The sequence below is a fragment of the Nyctibius grandis genome, chromosome 27, assembly GCF_013368605.1.
Source record: "Nyctibius grandis isolate bNycGra1 chromosome 27, bNycGra1.pri, whole genome shotgun sequence".
In the NCBI taxonomy this organism is placed as follows: Eukaryota; Metazoa; Chordata; class Aves; order Nyctibiiformes; family Nyctibiidae; genus Nyctibius; species Nyctibius grandis.
Window position 1 is genome coordinate 6,395,506 of NC_090684.1, and position 23,655 is coordinate 6,419,160.

General features: G+C 50.7%; 1 protein-coding gene across 1 annotated transcript in view; it reads right to left on the reverse strand.

Moving 5' to 3' along the window:
• Positions 1–9,457: 9,457 nt before the first annotated feature.
• Positions 9,458–23,655, reverse strand: part of LGR6 (leucine rich repeat containing G protein-coupled receptor 6) — a 149,525-nt gene continuing 135,327 nt past the window's right edge. Inside the window, exons 14-18 of the mRNA XM_068419489.1 lie at positions 23,127–23,198; positions 22,286–22,411; positions 20,018–20,178; positions 12,568–12,648; positions 9,458–10,695 (exon numbers count right to left, since the gene is read on the reverse strand). Of these exons, the coding sequence (XP_068275590.1) occupies positions 9,458–10,695; positions 12,568–12,648; positions 20,018–20,178; positions 22,286–22,411; positions 23,127–23,198 (1,678 nt within the window). The remainder of the gene's footprint in view (positions 10,696–12,567; positions 12,649–20,017; positions 20,179–22,285; positions 22,412–23,126; positions 23,199–23,655) is intronic.

Genomic DNA, 23,655 nt, shown 5'->3' on the forward strand with positions numbered 1-23,655 from the left:
AAATGCTGTCATCAGGAAGATGGGAAAATGCTTGTTTAGTTTGTAGATGGCTTTGCTTTGTAAATCAACTTGATTTACACTTCAGGAAAATCAGCTAATCGGTTTAAAGAAATAGATCTTATAATGCTTATGTGTGATGCTGACTGGTTGGCCAATCCCCTCCGTTTTTAGGTTGTTTTCTTTGATGTGGTGTTAATCATTACCTTCAAACACAGCGCTTTTCTCCTTATGAAGAATATGTCTTCAATGTCCCCTGGTGGGTCTTGCTTTTTATTTTATATTTTATTTTATTTCAGAACATTTTGAAAAAGAATAAATAAAAAATGGATTCTGATTGTCCTGATTGTCGCCATTCGTTTATGATGATAACCATAAATGAATGAGCAATTGCTTAATACAGCCAAAGGAAGTACTTTGGCAGCCTGGCATTTCTGCCCTTTTATTTTTGAGTGATGGAAACTACAATGAGTAATGAAAGAGCATGCTTGATTTTTTTTAATGGGGAAAAGATATCCCATTAATCTCCATGTTTTGGACACTGTCTAGAGCACGCCTTGTTTCCCTTCTTGGGGTTATGACCTTACAGGATATTAGCAATAGTTCAAAGTAGGTGACATTCACTGCATGATACACATGAAGAACACTGCTGCGTCCCAGCCTTTACTCAGCTATTGCCACACCGTGCAATCAGTAACGAAGTTGTAAATACAAAGATTATTTCAGCATGTTGAGTAAACGTCTTAATTGAACACTATTAAGCCCCAGAAGAGCCTAGAAGGAGACTTCTTGCCATAGACTCAGGCAGTTCTCGCTGTAGAACTGGCACCTTTCAGCTGTTAACTGAAGCTTTACATGTTCCTCAGCTTGTCACGTGCTCCTCCATAAACATCACATCTGACTTTGGACACTTAATGCAAGACTATCTATGGCTCTCTTGTGTCTCAAAGCAAAAAAAAATGGATGTGGGCTATGGGCAAAATGCTATTAGGTGAATCAGGACAGGATGCTGTAATTTAATCTGTTTTATTTCCTGTTTCCTGACATTGAAGTTCCACAAGTATAGCTCCCTTTACAAATTAACGCATACTTGTAGATGAAATTGCCATCACTGGATTTTAACACTTTACAGTGCTGAGATACCAGTTGTGGCAAATGGAACTGTGCTTGTTGAGCTGCTGTGGATGCTAGAAAAAGTCCAATATTTTGGCAAAAAAAAGATACATGTCATGGGTTGACCTGGGAAGTGAGAACCACAGCTCTGAAAAGTACACAAGATTGCCATGCTAGTCCAGTTTTGTGTCCTCTCTCTAACAGACAGTGTTGGATGCTGCAGAGAAATCCCTAATCCCCTTGTCTGTGCTGAGAAGGCTTGTTTACTGCTCCCCTCTAAGGCTGTGAATAAGCCCAACTCTACACACTGTAGCAGAGAATAATTTTCTTCCTTTCTCGGGATGATGCACAAGGCAGCTCAGCATGGCAGTTGCAGGACTTTGGGGTGAGGTAAGGAGTTTTTATATAGAAATAAGTGAATAACGTGCACATATTCATAGTTACTAGATATTTGTGTGTGTGTGTGTGTGCATGCACATGCCTGAAATCAAATTACATACAACAGCATTTGAAGAGTGTAGAAAGACAGAGCAGCCCATGTAGAGTCTTTTCTTGACCATGCATAGGCTTACGTAGGAACAGAAATAATGCCACACATCAGAACAAGCTGGAGGCCGACTGGCTGGGAGGCAGCTCTGCAGAGAAGGACCTGGGGGTCTGGGTGGACAACAAGCTGACCATGAACCAGCAATGCATCCTTCTGGCAAGGAAAGCCACTTGCATCTTCGTCTGCATTTGGAAGAGCCTTGTCAGCAGATGAAGGAAGGTGATCCTTCCCCTCTGCTCAGCACTGATAAGGCCACATCTGGTGTATTGTGTCCATTTCTGGACTCTCCAGTACAAGAAAGGCATGAACTTACTGGAGAGAGTCCAGCAAAGGGCCACAAAAATTATTAAAGGCCTGGAGCATCTCTCATACGAAAAAAAGTTCAGAGAGCTGGGATGTTTAGCCTGGAGAACAGAAGGCTAACGGGGATCTTGTCAATGCGTATGAATACCTGATGGAAGGGAATGAGGAGGAGAGCCAGACTCTTCTCAGTGGTGCCCAGTGACAGGACAAGAGGTGATGGGCACAATTTGAAGCACAGAAAATTTCATCTGAACATAAAACCCCACTTTTTTACTGAGAGAGTGGTCAAACACTGGAATAGATTGTCCAAAGGGATTGTTGAGTCTCCATGCATGGGGTTATTAAAAAGAAGAGCAAGGGAATAATTCCCAGCATAGTAGTGGGAGACTGTACTGGCATTCCCAGAGGAATCAGAACAAACTGTTAAGTCCTCAACCCCTTGCAAGCCTGCCTCCTCTGCACCCTGTTCCTGCCTATCACCTTTCAAAGTGAAAGGTGCCTCTCCCTCCTCTGGGAATGGAAAGCATACAGCTGGAAGCAAGGGAGATTGCAGACAGATCTGTGGCTTTGACTGCATTCCTAGGAACACCCAGCTACCAGACTCGTGCCTGAAGGCTGTAAGTGCATAGGACAGCCAACTCTCCGCTTCGTGAAAGCAGCGTGGCCTTTACCCAGCAGAGAAGGAGGGAAGTGTGCTATGCCATTCCCTTGGCCACACAGGATTCTACGAGGTGGTTGCTCCATGCTCTGCCCTGGCTGCCTGGTCTTTTTGGGGTCAAACACAGTTTATTTTGTAGTTGAGAGTCCTCTGTGAGGTCATCCATCAGATCTCACCTTTTCCTGTGCCAATCTCCCCATCTTTACTCCATCCTGAAACTCTGACAGACACCACAGAATGCAGCAGATACAAGGGAAACCTACCCCATGGCCAGTGGAGATGGAAGATCACAAGGTCTTTCACTTTGAGAACAAAAGCCAATATGTTTGGTTGCCCCGATGCTCTGGACTGTCTGTGCCTACACCAGCCAGCATCAATTCCTGAGGTCGGTGATAGAAGGAAGAGGTGTGTGGGGATGCAGGACTGGAGCGCAGTGTCCATATGAAGATGTGTTGAGTCTGGATGGCAGGGGAAAGATTCTAGCAGGAATTAGAGTTAACAAAATATTCACAGACAAAGAGTTGAGATGAAATGCCTTGGTTTCACTTCCAGGAGCTCAAAACAGCAGATTTTGAGGGAATGAGATAGCCTAGAAGTTCCCAGTTGGGTCTTGAACAGTAATGGTTCTTGAAGCATGTTTGGAAGAGATTGAAAATGTGAATATAGTTTTGTGTCACTGGAGAGTAGGGAAAAGGCATTAACTCTTTGGTAGCCCAGAGTGTAACCTGAAACTGCTGAGGTCAGCTGCCAGACCTGACCTGTGGTCTATCTCAGTCTTGACAATGGGCTTGCATTCTCCAGAATTCCTCTGCTTTTCTCTGACCTCCTTGGCTAGTACCAGATATTGCAATCCCATGCAGAGCTTGCTTCTCATCATTTGCATTCCCGTGGCCGTGGCAGTGCTGCCATCCCATGCGTTCCGAATCATGGACCAGGCTTCCAGAAATCACAATGTTGGTGGAAAAAACAATGAGATTGAAAAAATAATACCTTAGGGTGCTTGCTTTACTGGCTTTATTTCAGAGGAGTTGCACATCTACAGCTGTGAGGGCTGGACAAGGGAAAAATTGACATCTGAGAGTTCCTACAAACTGTCTCTACATTGTCCTGTTAGACAATGCTTCCGGGTCCCTCAGGGCCAAAATCCTCCCTGAAACATGCTGTCTCTCCCCTTCGGGGTGTCCTGACAGTGCCTTGCTGACGTGCAGGGGAAACCTCAAAGGTGCCCAGCCCTGACAATGGCTTCCAGAGCAGCTCCACATGTCACCCAGCTACCCAGAGGGCCTTTGCTTGGAATAGGCCACATTGGCCAAGATGTAAGCCACAGGGCAGTGTGGTCTTGTTCTCCTCCCTTTCAATGTGTCCCACCACCTCTGTGCCCTCCTGCTCCCTCAGGCAGTTGCAGGCAGTGCCTGCAGTGTTCCACCATCAGCTCCTGGAAACCTCTGGTGTGTCAGGGGGGCCCAGCACCATCAGCGGAGTTGGGGGGATTGCCAACCCAGTCTATCACACTGACAGAGCTGCAGCCTCACTGTGTTGGGACTCAGCCCAGCTCCACTTGTCCGACCACGAGGTGCAACTCACTGGTTGCTGTCTGGGGCTGTTTGGCAGCCAGACCTCTTCCAGCCAGGAGCAATCTTGCTACAGGGAGGGGGCCCAGACTTAAACGTCTCTCTCACTCTCTTAATGAAGAACCACATGGAGTTCAACAAGGCCAAGTGCAAGGTCCTGCACTTGGGTCGGGGCAATCCCAAGCACAAATACAGGCTGGGCAGAGAATGGATTGAGAGCAGCCCTGAGGAGAAGGGCTTGGGGGTGATGGGTGACGAGAAGCTCACCATGAGCTGGCAGTGTGCGCTGGCAGCCCAGAAAGCCAACCGTGTCCTGGGCTGCATCCCCAGCAGCGTGGCCAGCAGGGCGAGGGAGGGGATTCTGCCCCTCTGCTCCGCTCTCGTGAGACCCCCCTGCAGTGCTGCGTCCAGCTCTGGGGCCCCAACAGAAGAAGGACACGGAGCTGTTGGAGCGAGTCCAGAGGAGGCCATGAAGATGCTCAGAGGGCTGGAGCCCCTCTGCTATGGAGACAGGCTGAGAGAGTTGGGGCTGTTCAGCCTGGAGAAGAGAAGGCTCTGGGGAGACCTTCTAGCACCTTCCAGTACCTGAAGGGGCTATAGGAAAGCTGGAGAGGGACTTTTTACAAGGGCATGGAGTGACAGGATGAGGGGGAATGGTTTTAAACTGAAAGAGGGGAGATTTAGATGAGATATTAGGGATAAATTCTTTGCTGTGAGGGTGGTGAGACACTGGCCCAGGTTGCCCAGAGAAACTGTGGCTGCTCCCTCCCTGGCAGTGTTCAAGGCCAGGTTGGATGGGGCTTGGAGCAACCTAGTCCAGTGGAAGGTGTCCCTGCCCATGGCAGGGGGGTTTGAACCAGATGATCTTTAAGGTCCCTTCTGACCCAAACCATTCTATGATTCTAAGATCCCCTTCCGAAGGCTGGAATCCAGGGGAGTCCTGTCTCCAATGAAAAGAACTCATTATGCCTCAAGGACTTCTGGTTGCTGTTGTGAGGCCCATGCTAACATTTGGTGGCCTTGAAGAGGATCATCTGGAAGGAAGGTATCCTGACGGTGTGGTATCTCACTGCCAAAGAGTAGTCCAGGAGGCAGAAGAGCAGCCTCGGGAGTTCTTGCTGGTAGAGGATGGGGAGCAAGAACTTCCCTCTGTTCTGGGCTTGCTGAAGTCATTTCACACCTCTGTTGGTTGACCAGCAGTGGTTTACATAGTCCAAGCTGACTCCTGATTGCCCACAGGACTGGGTAACCCAGGCTGGTTGTGTTGCCTGTGGAGCAGCAGGGTTACCCTGAGTTACTTACTGACTGGCAGAGGTCTGAGCTGCCTGAAGGTGGTCAGCCTGCCACCAGCGAGGGCCAAACCAGCTGCTAAGGAGATGGAGTGGTGTAGGATTGCTATTACTTTTGTTCTTGATGATTATTGAATTTAGCGTTTGGTAGGGTGGAAAGCCACTACACTCTTAGAGATGTGATGAAAGGCACTTTCAATGAGCATGTCCACGACAAGCTTATACTCAGTTAAGCAAGGAGACTGGCCTCTGCAGAAGTACCTTGAGGAAGGGCTCTGAGCCGGATGAGAGCTGGCTCTGCAGGGTAGAAAAGAGGGTGCTGGCTGGTGCATCGAGCAGGATCTGTACCCAGTAGCTTTGTTCTCTTTGGGGTAGACAGTTCTTGGGTTGCCATGAGATAAGCACTGGCTTTGAGGGGCAACTGTTTCACTAGAGGTTCCCTGGAGGCAGCCTGCAGACCCTTGATGGGAAAAGGTTCCACAATGAACAGCAATGAATTGTTTCTGTGCTTTACAGTTTTTCTGCTTTGTGGGCTCAAAGCCCTTTGGGGTGGCAGTGCTCTCCCAGTCCCTCCTTCCCCAGAGGTGCTCTGCAGCCTCCCTTGGCATAGGCAATGTCTGTTTGGAGAGGGGACACCCTCCAGGCTTGTGCCTGAAGACACAAGTGAGGTAGAAGACAGGGTGAAGCAGGGGTTATGGGTGAGCAGGGGGTAATGGTCAGAATGTACATGGGCAGCATCTACTGTGGATGCCCTGAGGGACGGAGCAAGGTGCTGTAGGGCTCAGCTGGGCTGCGCTGTGCTGTGCTGTGCTCTAACACAGACAAGACCAGTGGGGCTGCTGAGCATTGCTTCATCTCTGAAAGAGGAGGTGGGAAGTCACACATTGACTACTAGGGGCCCGCATGCTCCAGAGGCCTTTTACCCAGCCCCACAGTGAAGTTTTCCGCAGCTTCCTGAGGAAATGTTATTGCTGTTGGGAAGGACAGTGCCTGTGTCTGCATCAACCCTGTCATTATCTCAGGCTCTTCCTGGGCTGGGCTCTCTCAGATGCTCTTCCTCCTTTTCAGCCAGCTCCAGAGGTGATGAGCATGAGCCCTGGAGAGCTGGCTATGCCAGATTCCTACCAGTCTTGAAGTCAGACTCACCTGTTCCTCTGCATTCAGCACCATGAAGGATGTCTGTGACACTGTTTGCTAGTTGGTCTACCCCGTGGTGGTCACCACCAGAGACACCTATGACGACATCACAGCGGGATGTGCCCAGTTAGGCTGAGACTGTATAAGGGACAGGCAGGTTGGATGAGGGCTGTAATTCATGTAATCCCAAGAGGAAGCTCTTGGCTCTACATCCCAGTCTCTCCAGCCATGGCAGCCTGTCCATGCACACTGATGTGTGTGTAGGAATTATGCATAACATCCATACATTTTGGGAACCCTATCTACCAACTGGGACAACAATGTTTCTGCTACATTGACCATGCAGCAGCCTGCTTTTATTGTCCCAAGTACTGCTCAGCTCCTGCTACCATGATGTTGGGTGACTGTTCCCCGGTGGCCCAGTGCCCATGGAGAGCTCATGCGCTCCGTCCGTTGGGGACAGCTGTCTGTCAAGTGTTCCTTTGGGTACCTTAATGCCTGCTGGAGTGGCATGAATACTCCTGGCAGCAGTGCGGTGCAGGGGATTTCAGAGTGTTGCGGTTAGTCTGTGACTTGTAATAATTCTTATTGTGTCAGTGTCAGTGGGGTTTGTTTTGGGGTGTCTTATAATTAGGGCTTTCTTTATGGAGTTAGGATACGTGCTGGGGAATTTGGATTTATGCTGGTGATGTATAATCTCACTTCTGAAGGAGCATTTTATTTCTGCAAACTGAACTAGGTATGAGCCTTTCCCAGTCATGAGCAGCCCTAAAGAAGCAGAAGAAAATGGCTCAGTTTTCTTAATAAGCCAAGCATGAGAACTGATTTTGAGCATCTGTAGGATATCAGAAGTCCAGATCAGGATTCAAGTATTACAACAGGGCTTATTTTTCATAGTTCCCACCCAGAATGCATAGCAGAACCTTGGATTTCTCACTAAATTTGGGGTTCCCATCCTCTTCTCTAATCTTTGGATCTCATTCCTCTGATTTCCTGCTGATCTCTCAAGTTTTTCTTCTTGAGATAAGACTATGGGACTCATGTGAAGAGAAGGGATGCAGATCTAGGCTCTGGCTGGGAGTCTGTCTTTGCGTGGGAGACCCTGTTACATGATGTCCCTAAACTTTTGTGCAGCAGACTCTGCCCTGCTCATGAACCCAGACACTAGATGCAGCTGAGCAGCAGATCAGGGGCGAAACCAGGTGGGTCTGGTCCATGGGGTCTGGAGAGGGACACTGGTGGTGCAATTCTGCTGTATAAAGGCAGGCAGTTTGGCTCTTCCCTCTGAAGAAGAGGGGTGGGAAGGATGGTGCCAGCTCACGTAGACACAATGCAATTTCCCAGTCCTTGCTCAGGTGATACAGACAACATCCAAGCAGGAGCAGCCTGGTTTGGCTGAGAGAGGCAGCCAGCCAGCCACTGAATGAACCAACAAGGTGCTTTTCACATGCAAGAGGACAGAAGCCAGCCACTGATCAGCGACGGGGCTCATTTATTATCTCACAAGAATGAACAACTTTTACACAGCTGCAGTAATGTCAGCAGAACCAAAGCTTTGCCCAGGGCCTGAGCTCTGACCGTGGGCTCCCTGCTGCGTTGGGTGGCAGTGGGAGGGCTTGTGATGGAGAAGATGGATTTGGGAGATCCCTGAGCTGCAGGGAGCAAATCTGAGACTGTTCCTCGTGGCCTGCGTCCTCCTGATGCCATCATCCCACAAGGCTGACTTCTGTTCCCTCCTACACGAGCTGGGGAGGGCAAATGCACCCCCCAAACCAGCTATTCTGTGTGGAGGACATGTACCCAAGAACCAACAGCCTCTTCCAGGGAGGTTTGGGGGCAGCGAGGGAGCCAGACCCTGTTTTCCACTGAGCCTGACCAGGAGCCAGGTGGCTGTAGGCAGGAGTGCCCCAGGTGTGCTGCAGCATGTGAAGATGGAGGGAGCGATGGAGGTGGAGGGAGCGATGGAGGTGGAAGGAGCCTGGTGTTCCCTTGGGCGCCCTGCCCAGGTGCTGCCAAGTGACCTGAGGCAAAGCACTTATGTTTCTCTCGGGAGGTGTTTGGATTTGGCTGCCTTAGGGTTCAGAGACCCCTTGTTAGACACTGTGGGCCAGACTGAAAGAGGGGCTGAGCATCCCCGACTCCTGGTATCATCTGAAAGCGGGGGTCCTGCCCAACCCATGAGGCTCCCAGTGGATGAAGCAGAGCCTCCCAAAACGGAGGCGGTCCAAACCTCAGGTGCACACACGAATACACTGCTTTTAACCCACTTCCTCTGCTCTTCCAGTCGAGGGCATGGGGCAGACACAAGCCCATTTCCAGGGGTCTGTGGGACCTGTGGAGGACGCTGGAGGACAAGGCCCTGAGGTCCCTATGGGTGGCCATGTCATTGCAGTTGGCCATTTCCATGTGTTTCTGTCACAGAGCAATGGCTTTTGTTTGCCAAGACATCTCTGCCTTAAGAAGACATGCCTGGCTTTGCTGCAGGCTCCTCCTGGCTTGCGATGCTGTAGGATGATGAGGAGGAGGGTCTCCCTGACCCATCTCCTGAGCTGGTGGGGCTCTCTCCCAGGCAGTGCCTAGCAGGGAAAACACTCGTGCAGGGGGTTTATCTCCTCCCATGGCCAGCCCTGAGTATCTGGAGCTCAGTCAGAGCCCTTCCAGGTGAGTGGCATCTGGCAGAGCGGTGCCGGTTGCCCAGGCAGATATGATGGGGGGGTGAGGGTAGACGGGTTGTACTGGTGCTTTACATGGAGCAGCCTGCTGTCACCTTGCTGGCCACCTGGCGCTGGGGCTGGCCCTCAGTGTGTGGTTTGGGGCTGTTCAGCATGGTAGCGGAGGAGGTTTATAAATGAGATGTGTAGGGTGGCGTGGGCGGAGAGGAGAAGAAGGCTATCCGGAGGCTGCTGCTGGCCGGATCTCGGCTCTCTGAAGCAATCAGCACCTCACTGTCATTGAGGCAGGGACAATGCTCAGGGAAGCCCCTCTCCTTCCCCCTGGTGCCCACCCTTTGCTGGCAGGGGACAAGTGTCATGGAGGGGAAGCTGTAGCTGTCAAGGATGGGGTGCACTCCCAGGGAATCAGGTGTCTCGAATATGTGGTCGATGTCGGAGAAGTTCACCAGAGCCTGGGTGGAGTCATAGGAGCTTTTCTCCATGTCATCAGTCCCACAGGACTGGGGGTATCTCCCTTTGTCCTGGCCCTTCTGCCTCAGCAGGCGGAGGTCATCTCTGAAGTGGGGGTTGAAGAGCAGGTAGAGCAAGGGGTTCAGGCAGGCGGGCAGGGGCAGGACCACAAGAAGGACAGATTTGATGACCTCTGGGGTGATGAGGAAGAGGTTGAGTGTGGAGGAGAAGGTGAGGAAGGCCACTGGGCAGTAGAGGAGGCAGTTGGTGAAGATCAGCCAGGCCACATGCTTGACCATGGCACAGTCCCAGACAGCGCTGAACTCCCCCTTCAGCAGGTTGCAGTAGAGTCGGATGTAGGTGCCCGTGATAGTCAGGAAGCAGAGCATGTTTGTCATCACCAAGGCCACAGTGAAGCCCAGGGTGGCGGGTTTCCCATCCGGGATGGGATACGGGAGACAGAGAGGGGATGCTCCATATTCTCCAATGGAGAAGAGAGGCAGAATGGCAGCCACAGAGGACAGCAACAGGCAGCAAAAGGCAGCAGCCTTGACCTTGCCTAAGCAGGGTGACTTTCCGTAGCCCCGCACACAGGAGACTGAAATGCTGCACTGCACGGCGGCCAACGTCAGCAGAAAGATGGCAGCCTCGGAGGCAAACACCGACAGGAACCCCGTCACCCTGCAGCCTGCGCCGGTCTCCCATCTGGCACCGTATTTGGCAAACTGGCCGTAGGTCAGGGCGTCGACGAGAGCCAGCATACTGCAGTAAATGCCGGTCAGCATGTTGGCTCCAGCTATGGAGCCGATGATGAACTTAACTGGAGAGAGGTAGCTGGGGGAGGCAAAGACAGCCAGAACGACCAGCCCGTTGCAGAGCACCGAGACCAGAACAATGACCCACACTCCCAGGCGGATGATCCAACTGTCAAACAAGTTATCACAGGGCTTGAAGGGACCTGGAAGAAAACAAAACACAAAGTTACAGGCAGAATATACCGCTGTGCTCTAGTGGTGCTGCTTGGAGCAGCAGCCAAGTCCCGGCCCTCTCCTAGCCCCACCAGCCCCTTGTGTGTTGAATGCTGAGGGCTGGAAAGGAGCATACAACATTGTGTGCCCCCTTCTGCAGCAGGATGGCAGCAGTGCTGCCTCTTGGCTCTGTCCCAGCTCCCCTGTGTTCCTGTCCCCACACTGGGGTGCCTCCGGCACGCTGACCGGGGCCTCCTCTCAGATCTTGTCCAGGGTAGAAACGAGGTGCAGGGAGAGGTCATATGTGAAATGTGAGACATGGCAAACTTACCAGAGCTCCTAAAATGTAAAAAGGTCGGGGCCTGACATCATTGCCACCCCAGGACCGTATGCACACTGAAGCCTTTTTGCTCTCATGCCCCACCTGCCCTAACGCTGTTCAATGAAGCAGAGTCTGAGCTCAAGGTGGGCCTTTGTCCAAAGGAACTCACGACCATAATGCCCTACGTTTATGTGGGACTCCAGACCCGCTAATACTCCTGGTGTCAGCCTGGCATTTGGGCCACTCTGCCATTAGCTGCTCCTTCTCATTGTACCCCCTGGGATCTTGGAGTTGGTGGTGTGGAGACATGTGAGAGATGGGAGGATGCTGAATCCAGCTCTGACAGTGCCGACCTCTGCCCTTATACTCGAGACCTTGGCTAAGTGGTGTCTTATTGTTTCTGCATGAATGACCTCTGCAAGGAGGGGATGGCCAAGATGAGATGAAATGTTAGAGCAGGAGAGAGCAACAGCAGGCGGGGAGGGAGCTGGGGTGGCAGGGAAGGGACAGAGGAGCCTGGGCAAGGAGAACGTGGGAGGATGTCAGGAGAAAGAATGGTGGAGGATGGACATGAAGAGAAGGGGGAGTGAATAAGGGAAGGTCATGGAGGGGTAAAAAGGAGACTGGTGGTAGATGCCAAAGGAAAAAGGAGAGGGGAGAGACAGTGCAATGAGAGAGTTGCCTCTGTGATTCAGATGTTACAGTGAGGCGCTCAGGGTGGGGGCTCAGCAAAACCCGAAACAGGACAGGACAAGTTTTAGGTGACAGAGAGCAAAAGAAATTAGAGAAGCTGAGAAATCTTGTTCAGCTCAAAGGGGGTGGAGGTCTCTGGCTGGCTTTTCTCAGAGAGCCAGCACCTCTGTACCCAGGCAGCAGGGCATGCCCTCTGCTAAAATCTTGCTCCTTCTTGTCTCTTTTGCAGCTCAGTGGGACAACTGATGAAAACTCCATCTCTGCCAGTGTCCTACAGCTGCCTGGATGGAGCCAGGCCTCTCCAGCCTCCAGCTGTGCTTGCGTAGGACACCACTGAGCTGTGAATGGGGACAAAATCAGAAAGCATCTCCCTCGTGTCCCAGCCAGCCTGCTGCTGCTAGCATCTCCCTTCGCTCCCTTTCTCAGGAAACAGAGTAAAATATCCCTGCAGTGTGCAGGTATGATCAGGAGATCAAGGACAAGGTCTTGTCATGCGATATTTTGGGCTGGCTGGGACAAAGCAAAGTCTAAGTCTTCCAAGAGAACAGAACTTCTTGACAGCCAGAGTCTGACTGCGAGTGGGTTGGTGGATAGAGTATCTGGTGATACCCGGGATTCCTGGTCAGGGATGCCATGACCTTGTCGTCTCCTCACAGGAGGGCAGCTACATCCAAGTGGGAGAAGGAAACTCCTCACTTGTCTCCAGATTGGCCAGAGCCCAACCATTCATGCTTCTGATCTGCACGTCTGTGAGACACTGCAGGAAGGGACGTAGGATCCTGGGGATTTAGAGAAGCTCAAAGGATCCCAGCTGTATTCAAAGCAAAGGGTTTCCCTGTCTGCTCACCGGGGCTCGGCGTGCACTGAATAGTGGGGTGCAGCTTTGATTCCTCAAGGTCCAGCTGGAGGTCCTCTGCATCAAGGTCATCTGGGGAGAAAACAACAGAGAAATGGTGCTCAAAGAAGAATGAGCAGGGCCATCAGGGCTAGCTGAGCCAGAAGTTATCCCACTGCCTGTCCTCAACACAGACCTTCCCAGCCAGTTCCCAGCCCACAAGTTCAAAGTAGCTGCTGGTGTCCAGTTTTTCCCCTGCAGTCACTGCTGCAGAGGGCAAGGTCTTGTAAACATTGGTGGGTTGCAGTGTGACCAATCCCTCTGTTTTTAGGTTACTCCCAACATTTGAAGTGTAAGAGCACCAGATCCCAGAGTTGTGTGACTGCAGATCCCTCCTCCCAGCATGCTTTATTAAAAATAAAGAAATATTCTGGCCTGTGTGGTTACAGAAAACAAAGCCTTCAAACGCATCTTCTAAATGCGAGCTTTCTGGGCAGGCCTTGTCCAATGTTAGTTCGTCAACAAGGACTTTGGGGGTTTGTTCAAAGAGAGCCATTAGCCTCTACTTGCAGGACAAATTCTTCGTCAGCAACCACCACCACCAAACGTCTCAGAAGCAAAAAGACAAGAGAACCCAACATTTATTACTTTATTTTATGCCCTATGATTTCTTGGGACTGTGGTGCCTTGTTTCGACCCCTGAAGGTTCCCAGTCCTGGATTTGCTTAAAGGCAGACTGATTGCCCATGCCTGCAGACTTTGGATCCGTGGGGTTTATGCAACCAGACTGCACTGTCCTCAGAGCCCAGCCTGCTGGGCCAGTATCTCCATCATGCTGGCAACTGCACCCTGAGGTCAGGCAGAGACTCTCTGGCTGAAGGAGAAGCTGCTGGAAGAGAATGGGGCTGAGACCTCAGCTGTGTTTTTGATGGCCTGTCGGTGTAGGTCATCACCAAGGAGAACAGCATCATCTTAATCTCATCCAAGACATGCTTTTCTGCTTTGTTCCTTGTTCCTCTTCTCAAACTACCACTGATTCACAGCTCTGGGACACAGCGAGGACAGCTGCTGTCCCGCTGCACCATCCCCACCCATGGCACCAGCACGGCCTTCTGATCCCAGTGGAGATCTCCGGAGGGTTTTCTGCGGGTGGGAGGAAGGGAAAAGGACATGTTTTTTGCTTGCCACAGCCCAATGTCCAGGGAGCTGGATCTGTGGCTGTGGGATGAACTCTCCCTTGGATGATCTGGACCGATGCTGGTGCCCAGGTGTGCACCTGGCAGCTGAGACACTGGCCAGGAAAGAAAATTTCCACAGTGCTGAAGATATGGCTAACCTAAGTGGGATTTAGTTGCCTAATCTGCTTAGAAATGGTGCCTCCCATGAGGTCTGCTCCCTGCCTGTGTTTGAAAATACGACTGGGATTATTTGATTAAAGAATGATGACAAATAACGTGCTATCTTTAGTGCCTCTTGACAAGCATTGTGGCTTTCTCTGCTTCAGTGAGCTTTGAAAAAAAAAAAATGCCATTTTTAAAATCTGTCTGTATAAGAGCTGAAATATTACTGTTGCTTTGGAGTCTGGCAAGAAAACACTCACAGTGGGATGGAAAAATATTTCCTCCTTGTATTTTATAGTCTTATAAATCTCCAGTGTCTTTTCCATCCACAGTGCGGAGGCTGTGATGTGCAGTCACGATACTCACATCAATGCAGAGACTTGCACTTTCTGTGCCCCCCTGCCACCCAACCCAGGGTAATGTCGAAGTGTCATCTGCCCCCATCCCTTTTCTCTTCAAAGGGCCAGAATGCACAAAGGCTGGGTTTAAGCATAGGTTAAACATTTGCATGAAGTGAAGGAGTGATCTTTTGTTTTGCCTGGACTACTGAGCTAGCTGTGAATTGCAAAGCAACCCTTGGCCAGCACAGCAGGATTCAAAGCAGAAAATGTACCTCTCTCTGCTGGAAATCAGTACTTCTCCCAGCCTGGGAACTGTAGAGAAAAGAAAATGGCTGTTGTGTTCTATCAAGGCAGACTGTGTTGTTTTTGCAGTAGCCCTTATTTATTTGAATTTTGCTAAGGCACCTCCAGTTTCTGAGGCCCCATGGAAAAAACCCACTTTGCTCGTAGTGCCCTTTCCATGGAAAATGGTTCCCAGCCAGGTGTACCACCACTCAAGTGGGAGGAAGAGGAGGAGAATTGCTGGAGAAGGGGTAGAACAACCAACAATGGGCTGGATGCTTCTTCCCCTTTTGTATCATCTGCCTTAGCCAGGGCAGTCCCCACGTGGGGTTTGCAGAGAATTGCTCTCTCCCTCAGAGTTAGGGCATGGGTAGCTGCAAGGGGCCTGGGCAGGTGCTTTTTGGGGGACTCAAGTAGCCTTCTTGAATGACAGAAGCCGGAAAAGTGTAGCCCTAAGGACCCTCCAGGGTTTACTGGATGGTTGCAAAAGTTTATTAGTCAGCTTTACAAGCTAATGGAGGTGCTGGACAGTGTAAAGCAGTGTCGTGTTGTCAAGGATAACCATACAAGGGTGTTCTCGCTTTCTATGGCTTTGTTCCATTATTGCAAACATATGCTTGTAAGTAAATACATCCCTTTATCTCCTCAAACCAGTGGTCCCGAAGCGGGGTGCTGGGACTGTGATGGAAGTGCCCAGTGGCAATGGTAGTAGTTGTGCTTTGCCTGTCCTCCTTCTGCAGCCAGTTTCGTGAGGGTGGCAGGAGCGCTGGGTGGATGTCCTGTGTGACGAGCCCCTGAGACATCTTTGGGCTGCTGCCCAGCCACAGGGAACAGGCTTGGGGCAGGGGGTAACTGCCAAATGCTGCCAGTTATAATCCAAAGAAGCATATCCCAAGCACCAAAAATTTTGGAAACAGGACCTTAAATATCTGTCATGACAAGGTGACAGAGTGATGAGGCATGCACTAACTGTACTCCTTTGGGCCTCATGTGGCTTTTACTTGGATGTGAGTGGAGACACTTGGGTGGTGTCTGGGGGTTTCCTGGGTATCCAGGGACCTGGGAGGATGGGAAGGACCTGAGCTGGCTTCCACGTGCACTCTGTGGCTGGAGTCAGATGGTCCCATGGGTACTGGGCTCAGCTGAGGGATGGGTGCTGGATGTGGGAGCAGGACTGCAGGAGGCAGCATTGCCTGGCTGCTGGAGCAGGGCTGTGCTACCAGGGACTAATTTCTTGCCCCTGCACGGCTGCCTGGGACAAGTTGCCTTTCACCACCCATCTGTGAGGTTCTGCGGACTTGTTTGTAAAGGGCTGCTCAGCCCCTTGCTGGAAGCACTATGCGAGGCTGAGAGGACATGGCTCTCTGGAAGCGTGCCCCATCCCTCTCACAATTTCTCCCACAGCATCCAAGCGTCCTGATGAGCCTGGCTGTACATTGCAGGGACAGAGCCCCGAGTTATTTTCTCTTAACGAGAGCACTTTATCTCTTGCATGGAAGGAATGTTTGGGAGCTTTTTTCCTCTTTAAAGAGGAAGTGTTACAAGATTCATATAACATAGCTAAATACCACTGGTGGGCATCGGAAAGGAAGCACTGGGAACAGAAATAAAGCAAAAACTAATTAAGTAAAATAGAAATATCACAAAACCCTCATCATCAAGAGTAGAACCATGCATTGCGGAATGGTAAGGAGAGTCATCTGCAAAAGCTGCACATAGTAAGGAAGGACGTTCTTGTGCATTTCACATTTGCACCTCTGTGGCTTGATATTTCCAGACAAACCCAGTGCTTTAATATCTGAAAATGTGAGCCTTTATGAGGTGCTAATAGTCTCATCTGGCACATCTTAGAATCAGTCAGCATTCCCCTCTGGCCCTCATATCTCATGAACACACACGTAATCCATGAGGCTGAGACTGGCTTGGAGGCCCAGGAGCCTGTGGTAGGTATTGTTCTGATGACAGGGCCAGGAGAGAGTATCCTTTGAGACATCAAATGCTTTCGTGCCTAGCAAGAGCAGGTCTGTAAGCAGTACTATGGGCCCTGGCTGCAAACCAGGTCTTTTCACAGATGCTGTAATTTGCTGGACAAACACCCCGACTATATGCACAAGGACTGTTAAAAGTATGGGCTGCATTAATGATGGAAAAACTGACCCAGCTGAGAAGAAATTCCTGCAGCAATGACCGTAACATATGGCTCCTCTCTACTGTCTGCCCAGTGTAACCACCAAGTCTACCATGCTTCCAGGAGCCACGTCATGCTGGTAGGAATCACACTCGCTAGCCTCTGGCTGGACTTTTTGCATTGCTAAAGCTTATTCTTAGTCTACGAAGGACTGGGGCAAGGCAGATGGCAGGAGCAGGGACGCAGGCCTCGTGACTCACTCACTGGCTGTGTCATAAAGAGTCTGGGTCATCCTGCCCCTCATCACTGCTGTAACACAGAGAATCCAACTGCTCTGGATTAATATCTCTCCAGATCTAGTCGTGCCTGCTTAGGATGCAGGAGGAGATTCTGCAGAGCCCCTGGTTATGTCTGGGTGCACAGTGCTCCCGGGAGCAGGTGAGCCAAGTGCTCCCCAGGGACTCAGCCCTCTCCCCATCTCCTACAGGCACACAGCATGATGTGGTTTTGCCTACAGGGCATTTCAGACCTCGGAAATGCATGTGGCCTCTGTATTTACACAAACATATAAACAAATGCAGCATCCAAGCTGTGTCCTGAAATGCTATTTCCACTCTCTAGCAGTTACAGAAGCAGCAAAGGAGCTCATGCTTTTCTTCACATTATTCTGAGATGCCTTTGCAAAGGGATCACACCAGCTGAGCAGAGGGATCTGGACAGGTTAGATAGATGGGCTGAGACCAACGGCATGAGGTTCAACAAGAACAAGTGCCGGGTCTTACACTTCGGCCACAACAACCCCATGCAGCGCTACAGGCTGGGGGGAGAGTGGTTAGAAAGCGGCCTGGCAGAAAGAGACCTGGGGGTGCTGATCGACAGCAGCTGAACGTGAGCCAGCAGTGTGCCCAGGTGGCCAAGAAGGCCAATGGCATCCTGGCCTCTATTAGGAATAGTGAAGCCAGCCGGTCTGGGGAAGTGATCGTCCCTCTGTACTCGGCACTGGTGAGGCCGCACCTTGAATACTGTGTCCAGTTCTGGGCCCCGCACTTCAAGAAAGCTGTTGAGGTGTTGGAGCGAGTCCAGAGGAGGGCGACCAAGCTGGTGAAGGGTCTGGAGGGTCTGACCTACGAGGAACGGCTGAGGGAGCTGGGGTTGTTTATCCTGGAGAAGAGGAGGCTCAGAGGTGACCTTAGTGCAGTCTACAACTACCTGAAGGGAGGTTGTAGCGGGGTGGGAGTCGGCCTCTTCTCCCAGGCAACTAGCGATAGGACAAGAGGACACAGCCTCAAGCTCCGCCAGGGGAGGGTCAGGTTGGACATTAGGAAGCATTTCTTCTCAGAAAGGGTCATTAGCCATTGGAAGGGGCTGCCCAGGGAGGTGGTGGAGTCACCATCTCTGATGTGTTTAAGAAAAGACTGGCCATGGCACTTAGTGCCATGGTCTAGTTGACAGGGTGGTGTCAGGGCAACGGTTGGACTCGATGATCCCAGAGGTCTCTTGCAACCTGGTTGATTCTGTGATTCTGAGTCTGTGGGTGCAGGAGGTGTGCTTTGCACACCCCTCTGCTGGCCTTCTGCAACAGATTTCAGGGGGCTCTATGCAGAAGCGCATTTTGGAGCACAGAATAAACTGACTCTTGAGCAGAAAGTGCTGCTCATCTTTAACTGTGGAGCCACTTCTGCCCTGCATAGGCTAGCGCCTGTGCTGAACTCATCATATTCCCCAACTGTGTCCTTTCGTTCATACCTAACCCTGAGCTTTGCTGTAGCATCAGGGTATGTGCACAAAAGTAGCACAGACACAGGTCTCTACCTCCAGCCAGCTGCACATTCTGGTTCTTTGAGTTCATTCTCTTGCTCAGATTAGTCCTGGGGTTCATCCTCTGTACGTTGTAACAAAGACTGATGTCCTGCCAAAGGCTCAGTACTGCCCAGAAGTCTAATGACCAAGCCCAGAAGCTTTCCCATGTAACCTTAGCCACCTTTCAGTGGCTCAGGTAGCCTCCCTCTATAGTCAGCAAAGCCAAATTACTGAACGTGCCCATGCTGTTGAGGACTAACGGATCTTTCTGTTAGATTGTGAAGGTCTGGATGTGCCAGATCAGCTCTTTGCCCAATGCAGTGACACTAATTTGAGGCCACACCTCGAATACTGTGTTCAGTTTTGGGCCCCTCACTACAAGAAAGACATCAAGGTGCTGGAGCGAGTCCAGAGAAGGGCAACGGAGCTGGTGAAGGGTCTGGAGCACAAGTGTGATGAGGAGCGGCTGAGGGACCTGGGGCTGTTGAGTCTGGAGAAAAGGAGGCTCAGGGGAGGCCTTCTCGCTCTCTACAACTGCCTGAAAGGAGGGTGTAGCGAGGTGGGGTCGGTCTCTTCTCCCAGGTAACAAGTGACAGGGTGAGAGGAAACGGCCTCAAGTTGCACCAGGGGAGGTTTAGATTGGAGATCAGGAACAATTTCTTCCCTGAAAGGGTTGTCAAGCACTGGAACAGGCTGCCCAGGGCAGTGGTGGAATCCCCATCCCTGGAGGGATTTAAAAGCTGTGTAGATGTGGTGCTGAGGGACATGGGTTAGTGGTGACCTTGGCAGTGCTGGGTCAATGGTTGGACTTGATGATCTTAAACGTCCTTTCCAACCCAAATGATTCCATCATTCTATGACTCTGGCAGGGCAGGTGCCCGGGCTGGCAGCAGTAGGAGTGGTTTAGGCTTGCTCAGGTCTGGGGAATTTGGAGCAAAATATGGTGATTTAATTGAGTGTTGTGTGGTGGGGATGGGCATGGAGGCACAGGCAGATCCGTCACAACGTGCTGGACATGGGTCACACTCTGCCTTCCCAGTCTGTCACTCCTCAAGGGTGAACACCCAGGAATTGGTGGGAATTTGGCTCTGGGACTGCCGGAGCCAAACCAGGAGTGAGGCCCCAGAAGGCTGCTTTAAAATCCCAGGATTTTTAAACGAGTGCTATTTTTGAGCTCAGGAACAATTTCTTCCCCAAAAGGGTTGTCAAGCACTGGAACAGGCTGCCCAGGGCAGTGGTGGAATCCCCATCCCTGGAGGGATTTAAAAGCTGTGTAGATGTGGTGCTGAGGGACATGGGTTAGTGGTGGCCTTGGCAGTGCTGCGTTAACGGCTGGACTCGATGATCTTAAAGGTCCTTTCCAACAGAAACAATTCTGTGATTCTGTGATTCTATAATTGAAGCTCATTCACAGCAACTGGCCACCAGAGCTGGAGAAGGATCAGTCTGCCTTCCCTGAGGCAGGTGTAACTCCATGGCTGTGGGACCACTCCTGCAAATGCAGGATCGCATCCTAGCTCGCAGCATGGCCCTGCCCATGGATTGATCACCATTCAGCCCATTTTACTTACAGTGATTATCAGCATGACCTGGAAACAGTTCCATGGTCCTCTTGTGGGGATCCTCCTCCTCAGGGCTCATGCCTTCTGCCTCCCATTGGTTGGATGTCTTGAAGAAGCTGCTGCAGCTTCCATAGGCGCAGCACTGGTAGGCGTAAGGTACCTCGAGGACTCTGCAAAGGGGGAAAGCACAACTTTTAGATGCATCACCTCCATGACCTGACTCTCTGTTCCTTTGCACTTTTTGCTTAATTTCCACATGTGACAAAAGCCAGTCTATCAGGTGATGGTTACATTGAAGCAGGACTTTGCTCTGGTGAAGGACTCCATGTAGGACAGAGTGTGGACCCAAGTCACCCCATGGTGTCTCCTCACTGCCCCATTTTTGGTGCTTAAGACACTGCCAATAGGATGTTGTTGAACACCAGGTTTGGAAACTATGCTAAAGTTCCTGGATAATTCCTAAAAACCTTTCTGCAGTTCTTGCTAGACTGAGCTAGCCTCTCTTTCCCATGCCCTCTGGCAATACGCCACGTGCATGTGGAGTCTTCATTTTTTACCCCAAGGCCATTTTTTGCTGGGCATCCTTTCTTTTGTTCAATGTGAGAAGCTTCCCAAGAGATTGAGAAAGTGCGAGGTCCCTCTTGCTTGTTGTTGAAGGTCAGAGAGGCACCTCCAAACTCCAGTTCCACCATCGTGGCTCACCCCTGCCAGCTCAGGCAGGGAAATCTCAGGTCTCTCAAGTGTTGCAAGTTATTTTAATATGTCTGATTTTTACTTGAAAGTAGAATGGTTAGTTGTTAATTATAGCATGTATTACAAGGTTAATTAAACAGCAGCTGAACATCATCTGGATGAAATACCACGCTATCAGTCAGCAGCTGCACTTTCTTCAAAAACAGCAAACTCCTGCTTCTTTGCTGGAAGTCAGGAAGGCTGCTGATGAAGGCAAAGGAACCTCAGGTTTTCCAGACAATTAAGGTCTTCTGACAAGATCAGTAAATATGGTGAAACTCTATATTCTAAAAATATGCTTTTGTTTTAAGTTCCCAAACATCTCTGGCTGGGCCCTGGGAGGCTGTGGAAACTGTATACAAGTTTGCTTCCTGTTATAAGCTCCAAATTAAATCCTATTATTGAAAGGTGGTAGGGAGGTACAGATCTTCCCAGGATGGCTAAGAACTGTTCTCAGCTGATTCCTCCAGACATATGCCCCAAGAATAAGACTACTTAATGGTAGTACCCCAAAATTTAGGAAATGTTAATGGGTCCATTGCCTGGTGTGGTTCAACGAACCACTCCTGCAGACTCAGTCTCTGGTACAAATCCAAACCAGTTCCAGAGATGTCAATGGAATTAGTTTAGAGGAGGAACGTCCTTGGAAGTGCTAACTTGACCCGCTGTGCACAAGGGACTGCCATCTTGCGTGTGGAAAGCCCACCAGAAGCTTCTGGGATCCCCTGCCGTTTGGAAACCAGTCACGCAGCAGATCCCAGCTATGATGAGTCAAAGAAGTCAGAAGAGAAAGCCCTGCAGGCACCATTGCTGAGGCAGACCTAAGTGAGAGCTCCACACTTTTCATTGGACCTGAGCTATTAAGTCCAATGTTGGTGCAGTGCCCTGTGACCCCAGCAGTAGTGTCTAAATTTGAGAAGCTCCAGCCTTGGGAACCCTTACTGGATGAGTGGGAGCATCAGCTCATGCATCCTTGGCTCCAAGGGAACTATCTGGGAGACCCAAGTAAAAGGTGGCTTCACCTCAGAGGAGTTTGAATCATCTGGACCATGCGCCCCGTAGGTGCCACACTAGAGACCCACCACTAAGGGAGGGTCAGGAGAGCCAGAGCCTGCAGTGTGGCACTGAGCTCCAAGCCTTTTGCAGCCTTGTCTGGCTCAGTTTGACCCCTTCAGGCTCCTCATTAATCCGTAGCAGACAAGACACGGCCACACAGACAGAGTTTACTGAAGGAAAGCTGGATGTCATTAGGACTGGCTTCTGGGAATGTTTTCCATTGAGAGGAGCCCTGAGCTGGGCCCGCTCCATGCTTTCCACTTGTGCATGTTCGGGGTGGGGGCAGCGGGCCTGGGAGCGCATCACCACTCTCCCGTGGAAGACTTTAAAAGATGAGGCGTGTTAGCGGCAGATGAAACTTCCTCAACCTATTGGCCTGAAAGGATGGAGGAAAGCATGAGATAAACAAGGAAAGCGGGAGGCTGATTGCTATAAGCAAATACAGGCTGTGCTGAGCGCCAGAAGTGAAAGAGCCAACACCACCAGTACCTCATTTTGGGGAAACTCTCCTTGGTGAAGGGCTCAGAGAGAGCCGGGTTGCCTTGGAGCTTCAGATGGGTCAGTCCACCCAAACCATCCAGAGGCAGCGTGACCAGCCGGTTATCAGTCAAGTCCCTGATGAAGGGAAAGCAGAGAGGGAGACCGCAGTCAGGGTTTTGCTCTAGTGGTATCTCAGCCAAGAGAGCCATGCTGCCTGCCTTGATTGCTCCCTCAAATGTGATGCTGAAATGGGGCTGGGTGCTGCATGGGGACCGGGATCCTCTGGAGATAAATGGATTGATACTGCAGTACCTGGGGAAAATGAGGGGCGGGGGTTAATGCTCACGCTGAAAGCTCTGGGTGGTATCTACCTCCCTGTGCACATATCTGCTCCCCACATCTCTTCCCCCACCACTTCCCCCATAATAGATCAGGTATGACTGTAGCTCCAGCACAAAAAATGCCCAAGAGTTTTAGCAGGGGAGCTGAGGACTGGAGACTCCTCCAGAGCCAGCAAAGATGGTCTGCTATGACTCTTTCTGAAACAGTCTATCAATCATGCTGATCTTTCATTAAAGCGTCTAAGGCAGGTATGAAAGTATCAGAAAGTGGTGGTTTAAGTGTTCAGGGTGAGAGCATCTTGAAGATGGCCCCTTCTGCACTTTCATAATCCCTTTAATATTGATAGGAAACCTTGGGATTTGGTCTGCCCACGTCAGTGCTGAGACATGTGCCTCAACACTGCAACCTTCTGATATCTAAATGCCAGGTAGCCTGGGGAGTCAGTCTGAGGTCCTCAGATACCTGCTGTCCATGCGCCACTGTGAAAGAAATTATCACTGTGACTTACAGCTTGGTGAGCGAGTGCAGGGTCACAAAGGCTTCAGGGTGAATAAACTGGATGTAATTCCAGCTCAGGTCTCTGCAAGGCAAGGACACGTCAGTAAGAGGGGTGCAGAGCAGGGCAGTGAAGCTGCTGACACTGGCCTGGTCAAGGGGTTCGATGCGAGCAAATGTAGGATCAGTAACCCCTTGTTTGGCAGCAAGTTCTGTCTCATTGCAGCTCCCTGGAGGCAAATACATTTGGGTCTATATATGGGTGGTTTCTAACAGAGGGCACAAGAGTTTGCCTCGCAGGAGCTCCTCTATCGAGACCAATGGGAAAGGTTCCTTTTTGGGTTCATTTCTGTAAATTTGGTGCTTTAATGCTAACATGCTAAACCTCAGAGCGTTACACAGGTTATGCCTTGGTGCCAGAGCGTCCCTGATGTGGTCACACTGATGAGTGCCCAGGCAAGAGCAAGTAGGGTCAGGAACTGTGTGGAAGGTGAACCAAGGTCATCTTAGAGTGTCTTCTGTCATGTGCAGTTGGCTTGGTT